Source organism: Lepisosteus oculatus, chromosome 4 (genome assembly GCF_040954835.1).
Source record: "Lepisosteus oculatus isolate fLepOcu1 chromosome 4, fLepOcu1.hap2, whole genome shotgun sequence".
Taxonomy (NCBI): Eukaryota; Metazoa; Chordata; class Actinopteri; order Semionotiformes; family Lepisosteidae; genus Lepisosteus; species Lepisosteus oculatus.
In genome coordinates, this window is record NC_090699.1 from 24,748,396 (window position 1) to 24,774,827 (window position 26,432).

Consider the following 26,432-nt stretch of genomic DNA (forward strand, 5'->3'; position numbering starts at 1 on the left):
AACATAATTTTCAAAACAAATTATTTTCATGCTCAAAGAACTAGCGAAAAGCTTGAAACAAGTAACATGTAATGGTGATGCTAAAAGGTTTTATTTCTGAGCGATTTTAAAGAACTAAGAATGCTGTACAACAGCACAGAAATAAACTAAATAACGTAAATTGACCTAGTCAAACCATGAGTAAAAGTAAACTGCACAACAAAATCTTTACTTTACTTAAAGGATATGTATTTAAGGCAGTTTAAAAATGTCAGCAGCTACAAGATCTGTCATTGTTTGGGGCTGTGAGCTCCAAAGAAGGCTTTTTAGCCTATAATGTGAAACCTGGTCTTCCATGACCTGAATCAGCAGATTTCTGATTAAGTGTTTGATTATACTTACTCGATACTTTACACACAAGCAGGAGAACCTTAATGTAAAATTCATAGGTAGACATGTCAATTTACATAGGATGGTATATATGTGGTGATGGAAATAGCACACAAGCCACATAACTCTGGGGAAGTATATTTAGTACCTTAGAGAATATCTCAATAAGTTAGAAGTTATAGGTTTTACACTTGTCTAATCTTTATTAAATAAAAACATGTACCAAACGTTCACCTTGCATTGACAATATCATGGGCCCAAGCAGTAAATACAGATAGAAGAAAGAAACCTTTGTGAAATTCCCAGACTGCACATTACAACAAAGTATCAAACATAAAATCAAGGTTTTCAACTTCTATTAAGTGTATGGTTATAGCACTAGTAACTGAAGTTATCAGCTTTTGAAGCTGGTATGGGGAGCCTATGAGCATAACCTCAGTACAGTCAGAGTGTAGCACAAAAGGGGTTTGCGAAACCTTATTATCAGACAGTCACCTGTGAAGTGCAGAAACAGCAGCCGCGGTATTTGATTTGGTTGGCAAGTAAACCCAAAATGCCACCAGCATTGCAGTGAAACCCAAGTGCACGAAAGTGAATAGTTTGATCACAAGGCAACATGTAAATACTAAATCCCAAATCTTCAAAGGATTTAAAAGCTGTCACAACCCTGTCATTGATTCATATGGATTTTAATGTTTTCCCCCCAGTCACATTCCTGCCACTTAGAACAGAGAACTAAAAGGTTATTACATGATAAATCTCCGAAGGTATCATACGTAAACAAGGCATTTAACCAGAATACACAACATACATGTGCATTAACACTGATCAATAAGTGCTGTTTGCAGCTCCACTATACTCACTGCCCTCCACACGTCAACCAAAATAGTGCTTTAGCGTAATGGGTTAAATGGAAGGAGACTTCTTCCTCACAGCCAAGACTCTCAATCACATTATGTTTAGGTGCTACTGCGATAGACTTAATAAGCAAATGTCAACAAAAATGTAACTAACTGATCTTCAGAGGGATGATGAAAATGGATTAAGAGGCGAATTGATTTATGTATTATAATCGGTATTGTTATTGAGCTCATGTACAAGAAAAGCTTAGTATATGTTATCATAAACAGATAAGCAAGATGGTTATAATAATTTAAGTTAAAAAGAATGTAGATGTCAGATGCACAGAAAGTTCAAGATTTTTACTGAAAATGCCAACAAAGCACTTCTGAATTTTAGAGAAAGATTTTAGCTGCTCAATACTTCTTTAAACTGCATTGAAAGAAGAAGGCTGTTAAAAATATTTTATCTCCAGTTTTAGAAACCTGAAGGCTGCTTTTCCCAAATAGATCTCATTTTACAATCAAGTTTTCAACTGAAGAGATTAAATTCCATTTACTGTAAAATGTTCTTGGGATTTGTAGTTTTCATCCAAGTAAACCCGGGCTCTGTTGTAGTCCTTCATCGCATCACTGGACAGCAGCTCTCTGAAAGAAATGTACAAAAATCACATTATAAAGGTAACATGACTGGGCCCCCACTGTATAAGTACTACATAATAATTTCAGAGCACACTATAAACTTTTCATTAGATATTTTCACTACATAATTGGCAGACTGATGTACATTAACTTTTTATGCAAACAATGCACATAAAGACTGATAAATTCCAAAAACAAAGTTGAGATGTCACCAGTGGGGGGAGTTATTCCCTTATTTTTACACAGTTTTCATAATTGGGCAGAGAACTATAACTGATTTAACTCCACAGTAATCCTTGTTTCCTTGTTTTTCAGTGGTACATGCAGTTTAACAAAATACATCCACTAGAAAACAGTAAGACAAACACAGGATTTGGTATTGCACTTACTTGACAAAAGTGTCCACATGAGACATGGAATCTTCATAGTTTTTTCCTCCCACTTCCTGGCAGTGTAGTGCAAGAAAATGAGGCTTATGTGTATGTACAGCCTGAAAAAAGAACAAAAAGCATAGTATTAGTTCAATCATTTGGTCATAATTCAAATATTATATATGGCCTGTACATAGAGTAATGATGTCATTAAGCAGTCAAAACAATTACGATCAATCAGGTATTCTATATTACTGTACATAGTGATAACTGTATATAGTGATGCTTCCTCAGTTTAACCACAATTAAATAAAAATAAAGTGGATATAAATTTAAAAAGTGTAGTCAAGTCTGCATTAAGCAGAAGTAATCACATGACTACATTATGCCACCTAGTGGTAAGAAAATAAAAAAATAAAAAGGATTAATTTTCTACTTTTTAGGAAAAGCATTTCTATGCAGTGGAAGGTTAGAATATGCATTTTCCTTAATACTTCACATACAATTGCCCTAAAGATTTAGCCCCATCATGTTTATATCAGGAGATATAAATATCCTTTTAAAAAGCACAAGACACTGGTGCAGAGAAGTGGGCACCAGGCATTGCACATAAACTGAGTGTTACTTCACTTAGCATGGATGAGAAAGAGATTCCTTAAGCATGCAATGTGATACCAATCATAATACCAAATTAAATATGTAACATAATAATATAATTGTCATGTCTGATAATTTGCCAAACAAAGTATATATCAAGATGAAGCGACGCCATAAAAACAATTTGGGAAGTGGACCTGCACCACGCAACCTTGGCACATCCATTCCATTACACATTTTTGTTCCAGCTAATGCTTAATTATCAAAGTGATCTTCACTACCCGGGTTAATTAAACAATTTAGGATCAACTCGGTAATAAATGTATTGGAAGGTTCAAAGTCCTGTAATGCCATGAAATGAAGTGCCAAGGTTACCCACCCCTGGCCTCTAGAATTAAATCCATCAAACGTAAAGTCTAATATATCTACGCAGTGTAGCTGAGAAGGTATAATTAATTATATATTTAATACAAAATATCATATACCCTATATTACTGCACACAAAAATAAGAGTGAATCAGCAATATTTTGCAACTTATCACATTTTTACAACAATCATTTATAGGCTACTTGCACTGTATGAATATCAAACGATATCCAAAGCATACACTGAATTGTAAAAGCACTGGAAAAAGGTTCTGATCCCCAGGGCCTTTACTCTGTGTTTATGTAACATTCACACAAAACTACTTTTTCACCGCAACAATCCATCAAATCTTTGAGAGGGGACCTCTGCTGAGTTTCTCCTTAGGGGAGATACTTATGTTTCCTCACAATTTAGCCACAATCTTCCCCTGGATGTTTTCTGAAACAAACCTTTCAAATGAATTTGTCAAGTTAAAAACACATAAGGAAATTACTATTGCATTACAGTCCTGATCTCTTGGTACTAGACCATTTGAACAGCTAAATTGTTGGGTAAAATGTCTCTAATAAGTAGCATAAGAAAATGTTGAGCATGTTTTATAAAAGAGCAAACACATTGAACAGCATCTTAAAATTCCTGTTTGCAGAAATAGCCTTTCTTTCTGGCTCTCAAAATGTGAACTCCATGTGCAACCAGGTGCAATATGTACAGCAGAGTACAGAAAAGTACAAAAAGTAAGTACAGAAAAACATTCCATCACTAATATTATACAGACCATCAAAAGAAATATATCATTCTATTCATGCATGCATATAGAAAAGGCATACAGACTTTTGAGGCTGATTTCAAATGACATGAAATGTAATGTTTTAGATTATTATTAACTAGTCGTGAGTGACCTTATCTTCTTAAAGTACTAAGTCACCTCAGACAGACTCGTCAGCAGTGGAGTCAAGTCCTCTATAGTGATGAATCAAGGTCTCCTGTAAACCACCCTGCTGGGCATCAGTGAGTTTGGACAGACACACAGAATGATACACTAATTGTTGTGCACGAACACCAATCAGTAGAAATCTTCAAATGTTATGGTTTGGGTAGGACAGTCTAGTTACTGCTGAACTGGCGCTGCTGACAGCAACCTGACTGCTTCAAGGACACTACATCCAGGGACCACATTTTCTGCCACTCCATAAGATCATCCCGATGTAACAACATTCCAGAAGGACACGCATCACATTACAACGCCCTTCTTGCAAGTTGAGAATGTGACAGTTATGCATTGCTTTAAACAGTGGCCATACATGCTATCAGCCTGTAACTTTCACAGGCTACTAGCCTGTAACTTTCACAGTAGTAACTTTCACCCATGTTGATATAGCCAGCTGATAACAAATGTCAGTCTATTCAATAAAAAGTGATATCTATTCAATTAACTCAGTCCAAAACAAGGTTTTTTTTTGTAATTTCCCATAACGGTGTGAATTTTCTTTCAATTATATGTGGGAAGGTCCTGTTGTTGTTTAGTATAAATATAAACAAAGCATGTTATTGAATACTGTAGCCACACTGAATATTTATTTGTGCACAGTAGTCTTTAGCTACAGTTGTTTAAGGGCAACATGTATGGTTAAGTCAATCCAGTTTCTTGATATCCATCATTCCAAGTACTTTAATTCATACAGTACATTTCTTTCATATCACTTAACAAAATAAATTAACACTCCCACTCGAGTTAGGTATACATAAGTATCTGACACCACCATAGTTAACCATGTCCATTAGATTGTTTGCTTTCTGATACAGGTCCAACTGTAAGAGCATAGTCTGAGAAACTATAGTAACAAGCTTTATCCAGTATGCATATGCATCACTGTGTTTAAGTGATTGTTAGGAATTAAATAAAATTGATGTACACTTTATAAACCTTTATAATGTACACATACTAAACCTTTATTTAGCAAGAAATAATTCCACTGATAAAAAAAAACACTTAATTGACTCATTTTTGTGTACATTATATCATTTCAACAGACACCATAAAAACATTTAAAAAGATCATACAGCAGCCAGTGAAAAACACAGAAAATGTCCCATTGTAATTTAAATTAATTCAACAACTACTGACACAGGATAACCAACTGCAGAAGGATACAGCAGCTTTTTGTGCTGTTTCACTAGCTGGGCCTTGATGGAGCTTAGGTCAAACAAGAACATACAATTATTCACTGTTCTCATCCACTTTCAAGTACACAGGGGTGTCTGAATATACCAAAGTTGTTCAGAGGTGTTGACCTGTAAAGGAAATCTATACCAAAGTGAATTACAGCACCCAGAGGCCTCCAATTTATGCAGTATGTAAGGATGGATGAACAAGGTACAGCATTATATCATTGTCACTGGGGATCTTTAGCTCTCCAAGGGGGTGTTATATGAGGGACAGCCATAAGAACTGAAAGTCTAGCCCACTAAGAACCTTTTATTATTCTCACTAAAAGTGAAATCAAATAAATGTATGGCGCTAATGTATGGCGATAACACTATGGATTTTCAATCAACCTATGGCTTGCGCTTAACTGAATGACCCAAGACCATGCTGGAGAATTCAGAATTCCAACCAAAAAGATTAGTGTACCTCTCAGCCCCTACCGAGAAGGTCAAGTTCCATAAAAACTAACTTGACCTTTATCGTCAGATATTTCAAGGTCTTTTTCAGTGCATAACGTACAAATGTCTAACATAAATACAGAGAGGAATGATTTAATATATTTTTAGGTCTTTTTAATCTAGGAAAAATAACTTTTGTCAATTCACCTACTACAATGTTCACTAAAATAATTCCAAGGTGCAAAAGCACATTTTTGAAAAACAGGCATATTCTTTTTCACAAATTCATTAAAAACTCTAAACATTTTAAAATGCAGTAGTTTTGCACGTACAGTATTACAGTAAGCTAGTCTTAAAAAGACATTAAAAATACCAACAATTGTGCTATCTGGTATGCACTTAAAGGAAGATTAATAGCACGTTCCACCTGTATCCGTGATACATAGCCATGTTTTCCCTTATTTCCATATTAGAGCACTTTGCACAGTAGGATGTTTGTCTAAGGAACTGTTTTAACTTTTTCCAAGATACAATAAAATTCTGTTTACTCTGTAGTGCTTCTATTTGCTCTGTAAGGGTGGATATTCTGAGGAAATCTTCTCACATTTATGAAACTTTTACTTTATCTCAGATGTCAATGCAAATAATATCTTTTAAGTAATCATAAGAGCTGCTTTATCTAAAAAAATCCATTCTGTGGAGAAAAGCTTCTTAAAACTCAAAGCTTGGTTTTGTAAAGTAATTGTGGGTTGGGAAGTGACACTCATTAGTTTGGTTATCTTTACAGGGCACACCTGGGGTAATTTTGAATTCACTTTTAAAATACACAAAACACCCACTTCAAATGGAAGAGGGTAACCTCACTGACATTCCCAGAAGGGTGTACAAAAGAGTTGCCATTAAAAATCTCCAAATTGGACAGAACTAAAACTACCTGTAAAACAGGTACAGTACAGTAGGTTTACCCACAAAAGTGTCTTGGAACACAGTGCTTTGTAAATGTCTGGTTTAATATTTTTGAACTACTAGAGTATTAATGCCTCTAGTTTTACTCAGAATAACAACCAACTTCCTGAGCAAAATTTTGAGGGTTAAGAACTGTTAAGAAAACACCATTTTATCTTGCTCTGATAAAAAAAAGTATGAAACTAAAAATGGTTACTTCAAAAGAAAAATAACTTTAGAAAGAAACATTTTTATTAAATTTCAAAAGAGAGATTAAGAGTGGATTTTGACAAATCGTTCCATAACCACAGCTTGCCAAAGTGTTTCCAAAGTAATACTGCTAATAAGATGTTTATTTTTCTCCCCAAATTTTCTCTTCATATCTTCCCAAAAGGACACAAATTTTGTAACCATCTTTATTGATAGCAACAATTAACAGATTGTAATTGAAGAATTCACTAGAACAAGAAATTCTCAATGACAGCAATATTGTACTTAATTGTACATTTATCAGAATTAAAGAAATAGAGTTAACTGTATATTAAAGGAAAATTCAGTTAGTGTGGGTAGTTTGTTCTACTGTACAGACTTAAAATCCCACACACAAAACTTTGTAGATATTAACACTCGATAAGATTGTTAACCGTTATAAGAAAATTCTCATAGATATTAAAACAACAGTTAAGGTTAGATTACTACTTTAGCACATAAGAGTCTGGGCTCCGTAGACTCCAAACAATTACAAATACAATTTTAACAATTACTTAATTAATTGATGATCTTGCATTGTTCACTTCTTTCTAATTGTAAAAAATTGGGAAAACAGTGGGCTTGGAACGTAACAAAACATAAACCACTGCAGCTCTCATTAAGACATACTTTTCACATGAAATTTTCATCAGCAATTAAAGCATTCATTTCAGCAAAGGTGCTTCACAGGCATGAGTGTGAAATCTTGGTATTTATTTAAACTTGGCATTAAACACAACCCATTAAACAGTCCTCTGCAACATAGATTATAGCCTTCTGAAGTCTGGCATTTGTTTAAATATGTTTACACACATTCTTACTCACTTGAGTGAACCATAAAAGGGATTTTCAACTCTGTCTCAACAAAATGAAACTAAACCAACAACTCATGTACTGCATGTTAATACAGTAATACTTTTTTCAATACCTGTAATTAAATTACAGTATTACACTACACCAAGTATCAAGATCAGAGTCTAGATGATTATAGTCTTCTGTTAACTATTCCTACTATTTTCTCCATTTCTGCATTTGTCTAGTTATTTAGCAGGATATGATTCCTCCAAATGTCAAAAAGTTTTACACTTTCCTCATCTTGAATGAAGAGCATCTTTATATAATCGAACGCAGTATCTTTTAAAATCTTCCATATTTAAATTTAGGCCAAAGCATCAATTAGGTGATTTTTGAAAGTAAAGATTTGACAGGAGTCCAGAGTTAAAGTAAACTAAATTCTGGCAGCACAGATGCTAGAAAACAATCTTTTTGAAATAAATCCCAGACATTGGCCAGGCCTATCACCCAGCATGTAATTTAACACAAATAAACAGAAACAGAACCTGAACACATTTATCTCAAAAGTAAGACCTGCAAGTCACACAAAAAATCACGATAAAAAAACCTTAAAAAAAAGTTTAAGATGTTCGTGCTTCTGCAATGTGTATGTGTACGTGTGTATGTGCACTTCTCACCCTACCCATTCACATCTTCGTATCAAAACAGGAAGGGAACTCAACAGATGAAGGACCAGTCAGGAAAATTATTCTTTGTGTTGTGGGATTACTGAAAAGTTCAGTTGACTGCATGACTGTTGGAAACTTTCACCATAGAACATCCCGCTTTCCAAGAAAGTAAAGTACAAAACATAAAAAATTATATTTTCAGAACACACACAAAGCACACACATACACAAAGCCAAGTCTTGTTTTTAAGTTTAATCTTAACACAAACTTTCACTTTCCAATGAAGACGTATTTACTTTGATGCAGCAGGATTCTAGGATAATATTCCTGAGAAAATCTGTGGTTTGGAAAAGGCTAAAGTATGAAGTTAATGTACTACTTTGGTTAAGGCAAGCCCAAGAGATTGCTACAATACACTCGTGGAAAAAGGGCAGCTCCTCAAAAAAATCCTCTTTAACATCAACCGCAGTCACATAGGGAACACCCTTTTCTATCCTTTTTTAATATTTTTCAAATCTTTGCTCTCTTTTGTGTCTTATTTGAGGCTTCCAATTTTCTACAAAAGAAAGCTATTTGTGGCTGAGAAAAACTGACTGTGGTGAAGGTGGTGAAAGACAGCATTAGACAGGGTTTGGCAGCAAAATGTAGTATAAAGAAGGATAAGACAAAAGCATTCTACTTATGATACAAATATAGATGTATGGACCAAAACCTTGAAAGCATTACTTTATGACACTGATAAAAAAATAATTCTATGGAAACAGTATATTTAATCGATACTGCACTTTACCACAAAATAGTGTCCAAAATAAGGAAGACATGAAAAAATCTCATAAAGCATTGTTTTCTCATCAGTCTTCTAATCATTAATGTTCTCAGCTGCTTCTAAGGCAAAACCTCCCAAGTGTCATTAATAATCGTCCTTCTCCAACAGAGCCCTCTCATTAGTGTCAAAAATCCCTCAGCAACTGATAAAACAATCGATAAAACAATCCTGTCTGCCACAGGCAGCGTGGCACTCTTCTTACTACAGTTTATCTATGAATGTACTGGAGAATAAAAATATCTGTGCCAAAAGGAATCTACTCATTTTTTAAGGATGTTGGACTCTCAGGCCAAAGTAAGCAAAGCCAAGCACACAGCTGTTAAGTTTAGAAAGCATACAATTTAACAAACAGCAAAATTAAACCTCTGATGTTATTGCCTCAAAGTAACTCTGCCCATACAACCTGATTGGAAAGGAACCTTTGATTCATTGCCAGACAACTTTATGGAAAGTCAGACAAGCAAACAGCTTAAAAAAACAATTGGCTGTGTCTGTTTAAATGTCAGGCAAGGTAATATACAGTACATGTTGCATATCTGGGATGAGAAAGCTGCCACAAAAAATAAATATGTATATTTCCTGCTTCAGTTAAGTGAGCAAATTATGACTGTGCTATTCTAGCACTATGACCACTTCTTGATCAAGTACTGCTAAAAAAAACATAAGACATGTACCCTAATTGAATTCAGGGCTATTCCCAACTAAATTCAGGGCAATTTACTTATTGGTAAACTATCAAAGCTTCCTGGAAACTGTGAAATAGAAATCTTAAAACCTGTCCGTTAACAGAGCTTCAACACAAGTGATAGCACTGCTAAATGTTAATAAAGTTGGAAAAGGCTTCAGGTGTTTCTGATAACAGTTTTAATAAAGCTCTCCCCTTTGCTCTACATTGAGGACATGGAGAGTAAAAGCCTGCCAGTGGTAGCTCATATCAGTCTTGTTCCTTTTCATGGTGAGCACCATCCCAGTGGTGGAAAACAATGAAGTGTTCAGTCAGGAAAAAAAGAAACTATTTCGGAACTGTGGTTTAATTTGTGTTTCCAAAAACTATATGAACCTTCACTTTTTTTCTTTTCTTCAAGGGGGGAGGGGGTTAACAGTTACTATCTTTCAACATACAAACAGGATTGGTGGATATATATGTGACACCATGGTCATGGTCAAATAATTGTTTTTTCTTCTTTTTCTGTACTTTCCAGTGTGAAAATAAACCCTACATGGCCGTGCATCTCTCTATGCCTCCCTGTAACTTGCACAGGCTAGATGCCATTCACTCCATTCTCTTTCTCTGTGCTTGTGCTGAAGTGTGTCACCAGCTAGACACATACTCTCTCTGCTTCACCACAACTTTCCACTGCTGCTCCACCTCTCTGATGTTGAGACCTAACAATCGCATGTGAGAGAAGGAAATGACTACTGCATAATGCAACATTATATGTATTTTCCATTAGCTTAGCAGATATAAATCGCATTTTACTGTACATATTCTGCTTTACTCTTTTCTGCTGGAAATCACAAAGTTTGAACAAAAAATCGAATCCAGTCAACTGAGTGTGCTCTTGGGTCACTCTCTGCAGGTGAAAGTCCTTTTATTTAGGGAGATGCCACAGAGAGTGGCTGGTTTCCTAACACGCTGTGCTCCTTGCTCCATAGCACGATCTTGAGCTGGTTTCACAAACACGACAGATTTGATTCTGACTTGAAGAGAAACTAGAATACTGTCCTACCATTCTTTGTTTTCAAAGGTCTTTTTTTTTATTTCCTTCCACACAGTAATTTGCAAAAACAAAAAATGATGCTTAAAAAGTTTAGCTGGCCAATTGTTTTAAATGTTGTTAATGAAATATATTAAACCATTTTCTAGAAAAAAAGTGGGGAGATCTACTCAGATTTCATATACTTCTGGAAGTTGACAGAGAATTTCAGTGTACAGCAAGGTGGGGGAACTGGCCATTCAACTCCAATTTCTTTAAATTTGTTACTTTTAACTTTCAAATACCTACTAATTACATATTAATAATAATAATAATAAATGTCTTCACACAAACAGCAAGAATATTCTGTTTATTATACTACTATGCCACTACGAAGTGCACCCATTGCAGTCCATAAAAATTATGATGAGAAGTAGATTAGTTTAACTTTTATATAACTAAACTTTGTAAAATGAGGACTTTATGAAATCCAACATTCAGCTCCTAAATTTTAGTGAACTTTCTTGTAATTTAAAACATTTATTTTTCGAATGCATTTGAAAAACACAAACCAAAGAACATAATTCAACACAGCACTGCGGGTGTTATTTAAAACACACAACCAGACAGGACATCATCTACCCAGTAAAAAGACATAGTGTTTTTTTCTTTTGTATCAGTGACTGAGCCGGCAGGATATCCTACTACTGTAAACCACTGAAAAATCAGTCAAGCAACGTTTTCTCTCCAGGATGTTACATTATTTATCTTAGCAGCATATGGAAAAAAGATAACTGTACAAGCTTCTTTAGAGGGATAACTTAAAAATAACGGGATAGAAATGCATTTTTAGACTTTGTAAGGAAGCACAACTGTTTATAAAAAAATTAAACCTTTATTTAGAAAAAGATACACAATAAAAAGGGTGTGTTATAATAACAATACAGTGTAGTGAGGATTTCTGTTTAAAGATAAATTCAAACAATATATTTACAGTATAGGGACTGGAATTATGATAACACTGATCAAAACTAAAAAATAAGTCTTTGGCTACATACGATAACATTAAAAAATACTAAATGCATGAAACAGTAAAGTTACCATAAGAAAAAAAAACATTCAAGGTTTCCATTCTATTATAGTGCATTTCAGTAAAGAAATTTCACTCTAAATTCTTTTTTTTATTTACAGTACAAAATTGAGAAACAAAATATTACAAACCCTTTTTCACTTTTTTTTAAGTCTTAGAAACAGCAATTTTTCAATATGCATACAAAAAAGAAAACTGGAATATTTGACAAAAGCTCAACTAAATGGTAAAATAAGTCAATGCATTCAGGTTTTCTAGAACAATTCTGAACTACAATTTACCTTAAGCTGTTTTCTCTATCTTTTTGTGGTCAAATATTAGTCTACCTGTTGTGGCACATCATGTTACAGAGGGTTTACAGTTGTTTGACGATACTCTGGGCTTACAGTTGTAGGCACAAGGTTGTTTCTTAACACTGCAGTGTGCTCAGGATACCACAAGTTTTCCATGACGTCACACAAAGTGCCTGGCAGCTGGCTATAGGCCCGGCTAAGATAATAGAAGTAACTTATTTTAAACAAGCGGGCTGAAGTCTAGTCATTTCCACTTCATTCAAAGTCACTAGGCTTCATAACTTACATACTAACAAGGAAAAACGAACAGTCTATGTCAACTGTCATTGCTTAAATTACATGACTCCCGTATACGTGACTTCAAGACTAGAATAAACTATTTCTCAAGGAAAGCAGTGAAATCTTAGATTAGAAATTAAGCAACCTTGCTTACTTCCTATTAACCAAGATGCACTTTAAACACCCACAATTTATAAAAATTATACTGTACAATTTATAAACAATACAAATATCAATGAAGGATAAAACAAGCAGTCTACTGACAGTATTCACAAAAATACAGTTTTACCTACTTTTTTTTCTTTCCCCCTTTATGAAAGGCCACGTTCTATTCTTTCTTTCTAGCAAGAATTCTAAGACAGTTATATTAATAGAAACACTCTCTGTAAAATATTTTTTTAAACAAAGTTTATTAGAAATATTTTCTTTATATCACTTTCAGAAAATTTCAAGTCAATTCATGTAAAAAGGCAGCAAACTGAGTTCCACCTGACTAAGAATAGTAACTCTAGGGTTTTCCCGGCTCCTGGAAAACAAATACCAAAGCATGAACACTCAAACACCCACTGCAACGATTCATATGACTCGCTCATTTTCATTCTTCCACTCTAAATAGTCACTATAAACTGAAGGACTGACATCTTCCTAGACAGAACAAACTGGTTTGACAGTTGTTTCTCTTCTTGGCTGTAAATACAACCCCGAGACATGACTGACTGTAAGTTGTCACTACTAAGGCTTAGATTGTTGTAAATGGCTGCAAATATCGGGTACATTTCTTTTTCTTTGTTTTAATGGTATCATCAAAACTTCTATTCATAACACAAAAAAGTGACTGGGGATGCAAAAGCCACTTGCCATCCTGTACATTTGAGAAACAGTAACTTTGAGCAAGTGCTTTTTTTAATTGATTAACCAAATAACATTCCAGCATGCTCAGAGTGATGTATAAAAATGCTCAACAGGCCTGGTTGCCTCTAACTATGGCTAACACAGCTGCAAGAGGAGACCTCGATGGCTTTGAAAGAAGGGTAATTTTTGCATCCATGGTGCAAAGAGCACAGGCAACAGACTACAGAGCAGAGGAGAAATATGATGTGGTGAAATGAACCATTCTTCATCATGTTCTTGACAAACAGATGAGTGCACATGTGTCACCAAATGGTACCGAGTGATTATCTTTACCCCATATAGCAGGATTTCTTTCCTGTCTTCCAGCATGTCACGTCCCAATCTATAGAGCACGGGTGGTCACTTATTGATGTTAATCCATACGTCATGGCCTTTTCAGTCACTGGATCTGAACCACCAATCTGCACATACAGTACAGTAGTGGCTCAACTCCGTATTAACTGAGTTTACAAATGGCGTTTCCATTTTTTGATCAGTACTGTGTTTGCCTCTTTGGGATCTGTCTTAATGGCTGTGTGAACTACTCAAACTGTCCAGGCAGAAACCAGAGTGATATCCAGTTAACGTAGCCAGGCATTTTGCAAAGCGCCCCAACATTGGAATCTCTATATTAAGATAAGATAATATAAGGTAAGATCACTTTATTGGCCATATACAATTTTTTGTATTAGGAATTTGTCTTTTCGCATATCCCAACTTGCTCTCCATGAGACACAGACAGGGAGAGAAACTCGGGGTCAGAGCATTGGGACACCCATTTCTACTCTGTTGGGCCCCTGGAGCAGTTGGTGTTAAGAGTAGCATTCCTCTGCCAGCCGCGGGATACGAACCGGCAACTTTCCAGCCACTGGTGCAGATCCTTAACCACAGAACCACCAACACATACATACTCGGTTTATATAACGTATATGCACACTGCACTAATTTATTTTTGCAATGTAAAAAACACAGAAATATCAGCAGTTCTTCACTTTGAAACAGCTTCTTAAACAGTTCCAGGCATCAATATTTGTGCCTTTGAGAGGCTTGCTCTGACTGCCAAACTAATCAGCAAAACACTTTAGAGAAAAGACTCTTCAGGTAAAGGACACACCTGTTGGTTAGCGGCCAGCTGTGTTCATTTACTCAGTTCAATGAACTCTTCTACAACAACTCTCCTTTAAGCCTCAATGATTCATAGAATCTAAGTTTCAATAACGAAACAAAAACAACAGCCAAGACTAATAAGTTAAAATGAAACATCTTGCCTCCGCCAAGTATTTCACAGTATTTTAAATGAGTGCATTCCCAAGGATATAAAGTGCAATTAAAGGTCATTCGTCATGAGTAATTTATTCATCTTCGAAGTAGACATTATTTTCTTTGATCATTTTATCTGCATCTCTAAATAATATTTATACACAGTATAAATGTACTTTATAGGTTGGTGATCAGGCTAGATTTAATGTGCTGATCTTTTTTTCAAAATGCACTCATTTTTTAATACAAATAAGAAATGAGAAAGACAAATGATCTTGAAATCTAAATATAAATGGAGAGCTGGCATTCTACATATTCAGTGTGCATGCTTGGCTCAGATCTTAGGTGTTCTAAACTGAGAGCAAGTAGAAGGCACTACTCAAACGGCAAAGGGCTAGACTAGCAGTAGGTTTCAAAACCAGTTAAAGTGAAGGTCAAGAGCTCTGAGACTTTTGGTCAAATGTTAGTGTGGTGTTCACACATATTTCTTTTAAAACGTGCAATAAATTTTCCCACACTAAAGAAACTACATCTACGGTTTTTATTATTCTGTGTATTACTGACACTATGAATTTAACAAGATGACAAAAAACGTGCATGCTCCTTTAACACAGAGTTTATGTGCACAGTGCAACACACAGGTTATGCAAATACATTCCCCCATCAAGAAAATGGAAAAAGTTGTGGTTTGTTTGATGTTTTTCTAGATCAAAGGTAAGAGAAAAATAGAAAAAGTGTTTTTCCAGGCAGTTTTACAAACTGAAAAAGGTTAGTCTATTAAAAAAACACAACAGATATGATCCGGAAAATCATAAACAGCCCCAAGCCATACTGTATGTAACTACACAAGCATCGGTGCAGATGGTACTGACACCTGTAGGGAGCCGGCTGACATTCAGAAATCCCCAAGGCACAAATCATCTTGGCATTTGGACATTTGTACTGGCCTGCTCATGGTCTAATTCAATAGTGCTGTGCTGAGCATATGCAGGTTAAAGCAAACTGAGAAGAGAAAGAATGTCGATGGCAACAGGCAGAATGAAGGAAGAGGACAGAGAGAAGCTTTCAAGCTCACAGAACCTCTGCTAATGGAAATGACGCAATCTCTAATCCAAACTGTAAAAAAAAAATCTGTGTACAAAAATTGAATTAAGTGAAATAAAAACTATTAATGTGTACTACAGTACCTGATAAAATTCTCGAAGCCATGTCTTCTGTAAGTTTTCAGGCTGCAAAAAAAAGAAGATTCAGTCAATTACAAATCCAGTAATATAAAATAACAGGACAATCGCAATTACTACTATTAATTATTTCGGGTGGTGTTTCTATCCAAAGCAATTGATATATACATATACTGTATACATTTGCATCTGTTAACACAGTTGTGTATTCTACTGAAGCAGGTTGGGAGAGGTACCTTGCTCAAGGGTGTAACAACAGTGTTTCACCTGGGATTTAAACCTACAACCTTGCAGTTACAAGTGAAGGACCCTAACCACATTTAGACTTTAGACATTTTGTATTTTATACAGATTTCTATTTCTGTGAAATCTATGCAATTTACATGAATTAAAATTAAAATATAAAGTAATATTGTACAGTTCATTGATGTTAAATGTGTTTGGATAAAGGACTCACCAATACAATTAAATTTTAATTTAATTGATATAGTTTAATTTATTTTATTGGAATTTAATTTATAGACCAGGGGATCAAAAACTCATTTAGAACATTTTTTAGTCTCTGCACTTTAAACAATACAAAGAAAACAACAAATGAACATATTGTACACATTCAAACAGTCACCAATGCGATGTTATTAAAACATCTGTATGGAAATATGTTGAGCAATGCAAAGGGGGAAACATGTAACACATGCTTGTGAGACATATTATCTGCTCCTAATTTGGGTTTTTACAGCGTATTGGGCTTACCTAACTGGTTACTGCAGCAGTTTAGCTTGTGGACTGCAGGGTTCAATGTTTCATAAGAAAACCCAATGACTGTGTCAGTGGCCTAAAAACAACTTCAGTCCAGTCTAATTGTAAGACATGAATGCAAAAGAATAAAACCAAAGTTGGGACTGGGACATTTACCATAAAAATTAGCTTATTTGACCCAAGTCCTTAAGATCCCCACAGTTATCATTCCCCGGTGAAGTTCGAGCTCTTCAGTCTTCAAAGAACACACATTCTAGATTTATATCATCACCACATCCCAGACACCCCTACTTAACTGAATGTAGAGGCAGGGTCTTTACATTTAGCAAACATAAAATCAGACATTTACACGCTATTTAATTTGAAGAACTTTGTGTACTAAATACATTCTGCCAGATCAAACAAGCAGCTATGTCCTTATAGTCACCCAAGGGTGATACTGGGTGAGTCATAAAAATTCTATGCCATGATGGGCTCTCTCGCACAATACTGTCCCTTTTTCTGGAGTCACAGGGAAAACAGAAGAGAAAAAGGGCATATTTTGCACTGTCTTCCTTCTATGGGAATAGTTTATGTTTAATAATAAAATCAAATGGGCCTTTAAGATAAATCCCTGGAGAACATCATGCTAAACTTGCCAAGGGGGAAAAATCAATAGGGAGTATTCTCCACATTTGTATTATTAAAACATATATCAAGAATTAAATCAGTACCAATCTTTAAACCTTGGCAAATACTCTGTTGTATTACGAAACCTGCTACCATTTTGGTGTGACATGAATATTTTACAAGCACTTCATTCCAACTTTAATTTTACATCAGCTTATACTATAGAACCAAAAGGCACAGTCCAACTTTTCAAGCATATGCTTACAGTGGTGAATGAATCAATTACTGAATCTGAGTTATCTGTAAATACCAGGCATCAATGTAGATGTATATTTTAAAGGCAATGAAATGAGAAATATTCATTGGACTTTCAAGTTTTATGTGTTTGCATTGAGTTTTTAAAATTACTGGTTACAACAAAAACAAAGTTTGAAGAAGCCCTTATTATGATAAGAGGAAAACACCTGTCAGCTTTGTTCTTTGCCATTTATATATATATAAGTCCTTCATACTTTGGGTTCCTGCCTTTTTATCTATTTTGTCTCCAAAGCCTGCTGGACTGTGCTAGTTTCTGAGCTTTTTTATAGGAATTCAGAAAGACCAATGCAACAAAATAAATTGTGTTGAGCTTGGCAAATGACAATTTGTGTTGGATCAAAAGAATTCAAAGAACCATTTACAATTTAGGCCTGTTTTCTAAACTGAAGTTGTAACCATTTCAAAATATACAATACCTTTCATATAACCCATCAGTGAAAGCATGAATCATTTTAACACACTGGTTGTAACCTAGTGAGCACATTCTAAATTAGTGAATTATATGGTTGATAATTTGACACTGTTGACACTATCATTAATTGCATTTTTGAAAGCTTAAAAGAACAATGATAATGTTGATTTATTAGCCCTATAGAATTTCTTGCATTAGGAATTCGTCTTTTCGCATACACCAGCTTGCTCTCCATGAGACACAGACAAAAAGACAGGGAGAGAAGCTTGGGGTCAGAGCGCAGGGTCAGCCATTGTACAGCGACCCTGGAGCAGTTGGTGTTAAGGCCCTTGCTCAAGGGCTCAATGGAGTAGGATTCCTCTGCCGGCTGCGGGATTTGAACCGGCAACCTTCCAGTCACAGGCACAGATCCTTAGCCACAGAGCCACCGTTCCACCCAAATTACTCAAAGACCACTCCAGACTACCAAAGTCTGTTCTATGTATCTTCTTCAGGGAATTTTAGGTACCTTTCCTCTAAATTTCTACAAAAGTTCTATTCAGCAATGCTTGACAATAATTACATGTTTATACTTTTTGCCTCTCTAACAACAAATCAAGTAGAACATTCTCATCATCTGATTTGGCCATTAGCATACATTCTAAGCAGTTATACAGCCACCAGAGCTTCTCAGATTACACAATAAAACAATTTTACCACTCTCTATGTCACATACAATATCTGCATAATAGATGGGACAAACAGAATTCATGCTCCGCTCCCTGATCAGTTAATTAGTTTGATGGGTAATGTGGCATGCAAAATTCGTTGTGAGCCAGGATACACAGACATTAATCTCTACACTTGTTTCACATCTGCCAAAACACTTCCTAATAGGTACTACTCTATAATGGAAAAGATTGCACCTTTTAAGGCACAGGTATTTCCAAAAGTGTTACTAATGTTCTGTCCAGAAAAAAAACATTTGTTCAGCCACTTGCACTGACACAATAACATGTGACAAGACTCCCTTGCGCAGCTTCTAAACTGATACAGATTTAGAAAGATTTCCACTCTAACAACCAACATTCCCTGGAGGCGCCAAGTATGGTCACATTGCCCTACAGCAGGGATATCTTTTTTTTACTGCAAGGAAAAAATTAATCACCTTCGCTATGACTACCAGTTATTCTACTACAGAAAAATACAAAGAAGCATTAACTCAATGTGTATGTCTCACTTCTAATCTATTATACAGCACAGTTTCATTATTTCACAGCTGCAGAATTTCCCTTGGACTTTCACTAATGTGTTTCTGTATAAAATGCAGATTAAAGAAATGCCTATACTTGTTAATTATGCTTTAAGATGGCCAAACACAACTTGATGGGTAACTTTTGCAAATAAAATGAAAATTATTTGTATTATGATTTTTCAATTATTTTCTATTTCAATTCAAACCACACATGCTGTACAATAATATATAAAAGATGCTGAAATGTACATATATAGGTCTATATCTGTTAAATGCTCTAATTTAATTTTCTAATTTTACTAATTTTATATATTTTTAATTTTTTTTAATTTCAATTTGATTGATTATTTTGGAAAAGAATACTAGCAGACTTGAGTCCAATTTTATCTTCCAAAAACATTTTCTTAAATCCAAGCCAACTACATTGAATAAAAGATTTGTCACAATAAATTAATTCCAGCATCTTAAATTTAACATATGTAACACAAAGCAAAGATAATAGTCTTTACTTATCAAATATTCACAAGTGTGAAAGCATTAACAACAAGGTTAAAATGATCCCAAAGGGCAATTCTAATAAAACTTTTCTTTTTCTTAGACTCTCCTTTTTGGCCTTGTCCCTTTCCCCTCAGCTTATAAAAAGTTAATTTCCAATTAATTAGAAATGTTTTGACATTGGCATAAGTTTAAAAATAACCCTATCCTCTGACCTACTTTTAACACGAGATCATAAAGAAACAGAGAAATAAGCAAGATTATTTCTACGCAGTATAATCCAGTTTCACTTTAATTACAATATTGTGTTCAGTTTGGAATATCCAAAATGGAACATTATTCAAGAACTTAAAGAACCATTAGATTGGATATTGATTACTGCTACAATACTGCACTCAACATGGTGAAAAAAATTATTGAAGTGGGAATATGGAGCAGTAACATTAAATGTAGTTTCTTACTTATATGTAGCTTCTTATATACAGCAAATAAGAGAAGCTGCAAAGGACCGTTATCAAGGGTCTATCACAGCTAGCGACAGGAGGAAGGCCCAAGGACCCAAGACAACGCCAATCCCTCACAGGGTACACGCATAAACACACGCCCTCACACAAGGCCAATTTTTCCAGATTTGGAGTATGGAAGGAAACCGAAACACCAGGAAGAAACCCACATGGGAAGAACATACAAACTCCACAAAGATAGTACTCCAGGTCCGGAACTGAACCCGGGCACCCAATGCTGAGAGGCAGCAAGGCTAAGCACTGTGCCACCATGCTGCTCATGGCTTAATAATATTAATGAGTGAATTTGAAACTGCTGTAAAACTAATTATGACAAAAACTGTGCTGGGAAAATTACCTTAACTGTTTTTTTTTTAATATTGACATTGTGACAATGTAAATCACAACGTGCAATTTATGCAAATGAACACATTAAAAAATCTAGCGCATACCATCTTGCATGTATTGTGAATCACAACTGCGAAGCATGTGACCATTCTTTACTTGTTACACAACACTTAATTACTGGAGCATCTCATGATTTTCGTTTTGACATTTTTTCACGCATTCTTTTTTCCAGAAAAGCCAGTGAATTGATTTTTTTCTACTAAGAGCACTTTTCTATGTCACGCTGGTTAGCTAATCAAAGACTTCAGTGATCTGCAAAGACTCATGAACACCACATGAGCACTCTCTTGCCCCACAGGTCTCTCTCACAAAATCTCTCTCGCTTCTGATGTATAAGAGACGAGATGAGCTTCTTTAAAAGTTAATGAAGAAAATGATTAGAAAGTTGATGAGAGAATAAATCTTTGCTAAGTAGGAGGACTTAAAAAAACCTTTTAATGTCCGAAACATATCAAGTTCTAAGTAGGTCATGATTTCAATCTATGAACAGGACAGGTGAGCTCTCACCTTCACTTTTGCCCTAACAATCTGTTCACAAATTAATATATGGTTGAATTATCACAAATACATGTTATAAAAAATCACCCTTATAATTATCACAGTAACTTTAGATTATGATTAGCAAATTCAAACTGGGGGGTATAAATCAGAAACAAATGGAGATTCCTATTTCTTAAAAAACAAAAAAAAATGTCTATGAATGCAACTAGATTATTAAAGCCCAAAGCAGTCATATGAATAATCCAAATATAATTTATTTTCATTTTGTACTTTACATAAAGGTGCTGAATTATTTTTAATTGTCTGTGGGGGAGTAAGTTATCAGCAATCTCTTTAAAACAATGATGTCATGAGCAGGATCAATTCATTTTACATCTCTTATTTCCAACAGAAGAGGTTTTAGTGCATGACTCGGTTATTCAAGAAAAATGTCAATGCTGTCTTTTGGGTTTGCTCTTTTTGCTTAGCTTCAACATCCTAAGAATGGAATAATTAGTGAGGTTTGTTTAATCGAAAAACACTTTCAACACTTTTAAGTCTAGATTGGGTATTCTACGAGTTATTCCCCAAAATAATATCTACTGCCACCATTTTGCTGCCTTATAAATTTTCATTGATGACTCTTTGAAGACCCTGTTTCCAGTGCAGTACCACATGTGTTTTCAATATACTGGCTGTTTTGTACCTTAGTCAGTGTACTATACTATTTCATATAAAGTATTTTACAGCAGAGTATACCACTTCAGTGCTATACAAATTTGTGTAATTGTTCCATCATATTTTTAATGTTGTTCTAGAGAAGAATCCAAAATATATTTCAATGTGCCTTTTCATATTATTCTGTTTTTGAGACCTTGAGATGTACTTCAGTGTTTGTGCCTTTATGTCCGATAACACTATCACTATCAGATTTGAGAGGACATTTCCAAGTTGCTCTGCAAGAGAATGTGTGATTAACCCACTGATGCATCATTCAAAGAAGCATCAAACAGGTTAAAAAGTTACTTTTTTATTGCATTAAAGAAAGCAGTTTAAATGTGCTCTTGATATCAATTTACTTAATGATTGATTAAATCTGAGGATCATACCTTATATGGCATTAAACCTAGCATCTGTATGACATGAACTAAGACGGACAATCATTTGACAGGAAGAGTTTTATGTACAGTGTGGTAATTTATCTTCAGGACAAGTGAGACTGTGAGACACTGTCATAAAGATTTGTCTCTCTAGGTTACAGGCAATCTGACAAATTGTTCCAGCAGCAGACCAAAACCAAACCTAATAAGTACACACAGAAGATGTAAGAGTTTTTAAAGTCTAAAGCAAAAAGTGTTTTGAAAAGGTGAAAATAATCCCAACCGATTAAAATATAATGAGTTTTGAAAACACCAGCTGAGTTTCTAAATTCTGATTCTGTTCTTTCTTTGCATGATTCTGGTATCGTTTTGGTCTTCTAAAAAGAGCTTTAAGACAGTGTTAAAACCTAGGGTTTGGCTCATGCTTGTGAACTGAAGTGCTCAGAATGATCCGTAGCCTTGGTAACTTTTCAAAGTCACCAAGTCATCTGATTTCCTTAAATACAACGCTTCTTAGTCATGCTACTCCAAATAAACTACCATTAGCACTGTAAGACAGGTATTACATAAATGTGGCAGTACTCCTTAACAAAAACAAAATGCAATGTTTAAAGGCTAAACATGAAAAAGATCAAATCACAATCCTCACATTATTGCCTATATGCACATAAAATAGAAGAATGACGTATTAACCAGGAAATGTCTTTAATATAAGGAAATGTTTTTTTTCTAAGATTGGATCACTGAAAAACTCAAAATCACTGAAAATGTAGCCAAAGGGTTACCAGCTTTATAATCCACATGAGTCAGTTTTAATGTTTGTGCTTTTGTGTGAGGAATTTCACACTAAGATGATTTACACAGATCAGAAAAGTATGGAGCAATTTTGAAAATCTAGACAAAAGTGATACATTTACTGCAATGCTGCAACTTGCAGTGTTTCTTAAAAAGGGGTTCCAAAGTTGTACTTAAGAAGTAAAAATGACTGTTAATCATTTTCTACTACGTATACTCTGGTGTAATTTTTTTAAATGGTTTTCTACATTTTTCTTTTTTTATACAATGCGAGATACTTAACTTTCACCTAGTCGGTAGTTTAACAACTGTAAAAACTTCACTGACCTCCACGTCAGCTTAAGACTGCAGATGTAGGAGATAGTAGGTACACAATACAGAGTTCACATCGAAGAAGATATGTCACTACACTGCAACTTGCTGACATTATTCATCTTTGTATTCACCGCAAACTATTAACTGTCGTATTCAAATTGCTGATGTCTTTCTGTTGATGTTCCTTTTACACATTTACAAGACGCAAGGCAATATGAAAACCGAGCCATGACTTTCTTGGCAATATTATTTTGTGTCTAAAGAAATATAATAAAAAAGTAAATGGACTTTCATGTTGTTACAGTAAGAGGAGGCTCTCTGACCTAAGCAATTAAGCAGGCAGCAGCCCCAGCTGGGTTACTTGGTTACCTCAGTACTAATCTGGGATGGCACAGTGGCCTACTAATTTGAACTGGTCTTAAATTGGCAGAGCCACATCCTAAACAGTTTTAGAAATCTTCACTGTGACCTGTTATTTCAGTGAAAATTATGAGCAGTGTCCTTCAATGCTGAGCATTGAGTAATCATCCATCAGGATTTCTCATTATGGAATTAATTAGAGCTGGGATTGAAAGGATTCAAAGGGCATTTAGAATTAACCTCAAAATGAGCCAGTCTACATTGGCTCCATTAACGATGACTGAAAACTATACTAGAGCAGTGAAACACAAGTAACAATGTGACTTTTGCCCTTAAAATGCTTGAATATCAGGCCTTAACCTTTCCCCCAAAATTAATTTTTACATATTTGACATGGAAACGTGAAAACACATTTTTTGCAGTCTATTTTTTTGGAAGGAAGGCACCGTTATCATGGGAAATGACTCCACTTTAATATAGCACTTTAATGTCAATTACATTATACATGCTGCACTTAAAAACTTGGGACATATTTGGTGTTGAGAAAACATTCTGCTAATAATTTTAAAATCCAAAGGCTAAGATAACACATCTTATTTATCAGCTGTTAATAAAGATAGCCATTGTGTATATGTATGTTATGTATTTGAAAAGACCCATCTTCAAGAACTGTTCTTTAGGATACCATTAATATTTCCTAATAAAGCTGTCATTCACCATAATCTCTTAATACATGAGATGAACATGTATTAACTTTAAAATAATGATAGTTACATCAATACACAAAACATTTTATTTCTACATATAGCCACAGTGGCTCTCCTTCCTGTGTGTGGTTTTTCATAAACACCATACTGTCTTAATTTGAGAGAACCATTAGAAACAGAAAAGAAAGACAAAATAAAGTAAATGTCTAAGCCACTTAAGGATATCAAGATCATAACAAGACCAAACAAAATGCCTCGGATAAAAAATGCCCTGGAATGAAAAGGAAAAAAAGAAAGCAAACTTTAATGCCATGTATTATTGCAAAAACTTTATTGTTTATCAAGTGGAGAAAGCATTTTATATGTAAAGTCCTTATTTCAGTTACGAAAAAACTTAAATTGGAGTGTAGTCTGCATCAAAACGATAATTACAAAGCCTCTGCAAAGACTATGAAATACTAACTACCAATTCTCGAAACCTACATTGAGACATTATGGCAGACTATACATGATAGATTTGTACTGGATCTTCATTATTAAAACAGCAGGGATAACACTGGATGTCTAAATCAGTAATCAAAGCAGCCAGCACTCAATAGTGCCAATTTTCACTGAAAATTGGTCTCACATGTACATAAGAAATCTCCATTTCCTCTGTTTAAAAAGATATTCTGCAGGCTGTGTTATAAAACGTTCCCTAAAACCATATATACAAAATGTCTTCCAGAAAATGCAAATTAATGAATGAGAATTACCAAAATATATTATAGGGGGTAAAAAATATACCTAATTTTCTATCATCTAAGGCTGGCTGAAAGAAAATGGACTTCTTTAGGCACAGGTTGCAAACATTCATTACAGTGACAGACATACTGTGAACACAGTATATTGTGGCTTTAGTATAATGGTGTTTCTAGTAAACAGATTATATGAATGTAAATGATGTGGGTAGCTAGGCAAATACAGAATGGAGGAGAACTTTCAATGGGGAAGCTGTGGCTTTTGATCACTTAAACATGTTAAGTATGTCACTGAAACACACAGCATTGAAATAAGCAAAATGCATCTCTTGCCACGATACCCTAGAGATATCTGAAAGAATTCTGTAAAGATAAATACAAACATATCAGACAGTAGCACAATTAATGAAAGCATGTAAGGTTTAATCGTATATTGTAATTTAATTGCAAAAGCGCTGGCACACCCGGGAAAGTTAAGATTGCTCACAAAACCTTGTCGTTCTTCACATTAACTAATCCTCTGTAAATTTGTCTCATTTAAGTCTTTGTCATCTGCTAATCTTTTTAAAAGGCAACTGCTGTCATGTCAGGCATAGCTCATCCAATCAATATGTGTAAGTATTAACTTGAGAAGTGTTAAAGACATACTGTTTCCAAGTAAAACTGATGAAGAACTACAGTACTTGGCTTTGTAAATCTTCTAACATGTCTCTTCTACATTTCAAAAACAAGAAGAGGTGGGCGTTCTTTTACGCTAGAGCCAGTGCTTTAAGATAATTACACCTTAAGGCTGAGAGCCTGTCTGCTGTTTCCTAAATCCTTTCAAGATTCACAAAGCTACAGTAATTCCAAGAATAGAAGCAGACTAAATCAATCCAAAACACCACTAGTTACCATTCTAAAAGTACTAGCAGAACGTTAGGTTTTATCGTAATTTAGAAAATGCAAAAGGATTTAGACAACTGGGAGTGACAGTTAAAAAACACTTTAAGAAACACTACTTTCCTAAAAGGAAAGAAATCCTTTTTGACTTTCCCTCTGAAGCACTTGATAGTTATAATGGCCCCATTACGCCCCATAACGAAAACAGCCTTTTTTCCAAAAACTAGATTTTCAATAGCCCCACTAATTAAAGGAAATCATTTTGACCAGTTGAGGATTTCCTGCAGGAGCTAAACTTGTCCCAGATCTTCTATTTTTAAAGTTAATGGGTGGCTATTCTGAACAATATAGA

At 34.8% G+C, this 26,432-nt stretch overlaps 1 protein-coding gene across 2 annotated transcripts in view; it reads right to left on the reverse strand.

Moving 5' to 3' along the window:
- Positions 1-26,432, reverse strand: part of LOC102688033 (inositol polyphosphate-5-phosphatase A) — a 145,466-nt gene that overhangs the window by 85,623 nt on the left and 33,411 nt on the right. For both annotated transcript variants that reach the window (XM_015346849.2, XM_006630395.3), the window contains exons 2-4: positions 15,970-16,011; positions 2,240-2,340; positions 1,769-1,856 (exon numbers count right to left, since the gene is read on the reverse strand). In XM_015346849.2, coding sequence (XP_015202335.1) covers positions 1,769-1,856; positions 2,240-2,340; positions 15,970-16,011 — 231 coding nt within the window. The remainder of the gene's footprint in view (positions 1-1,768; positions 1,857-2,239; positions 2,341-15,969; positions 16,012-26,432) is intronic.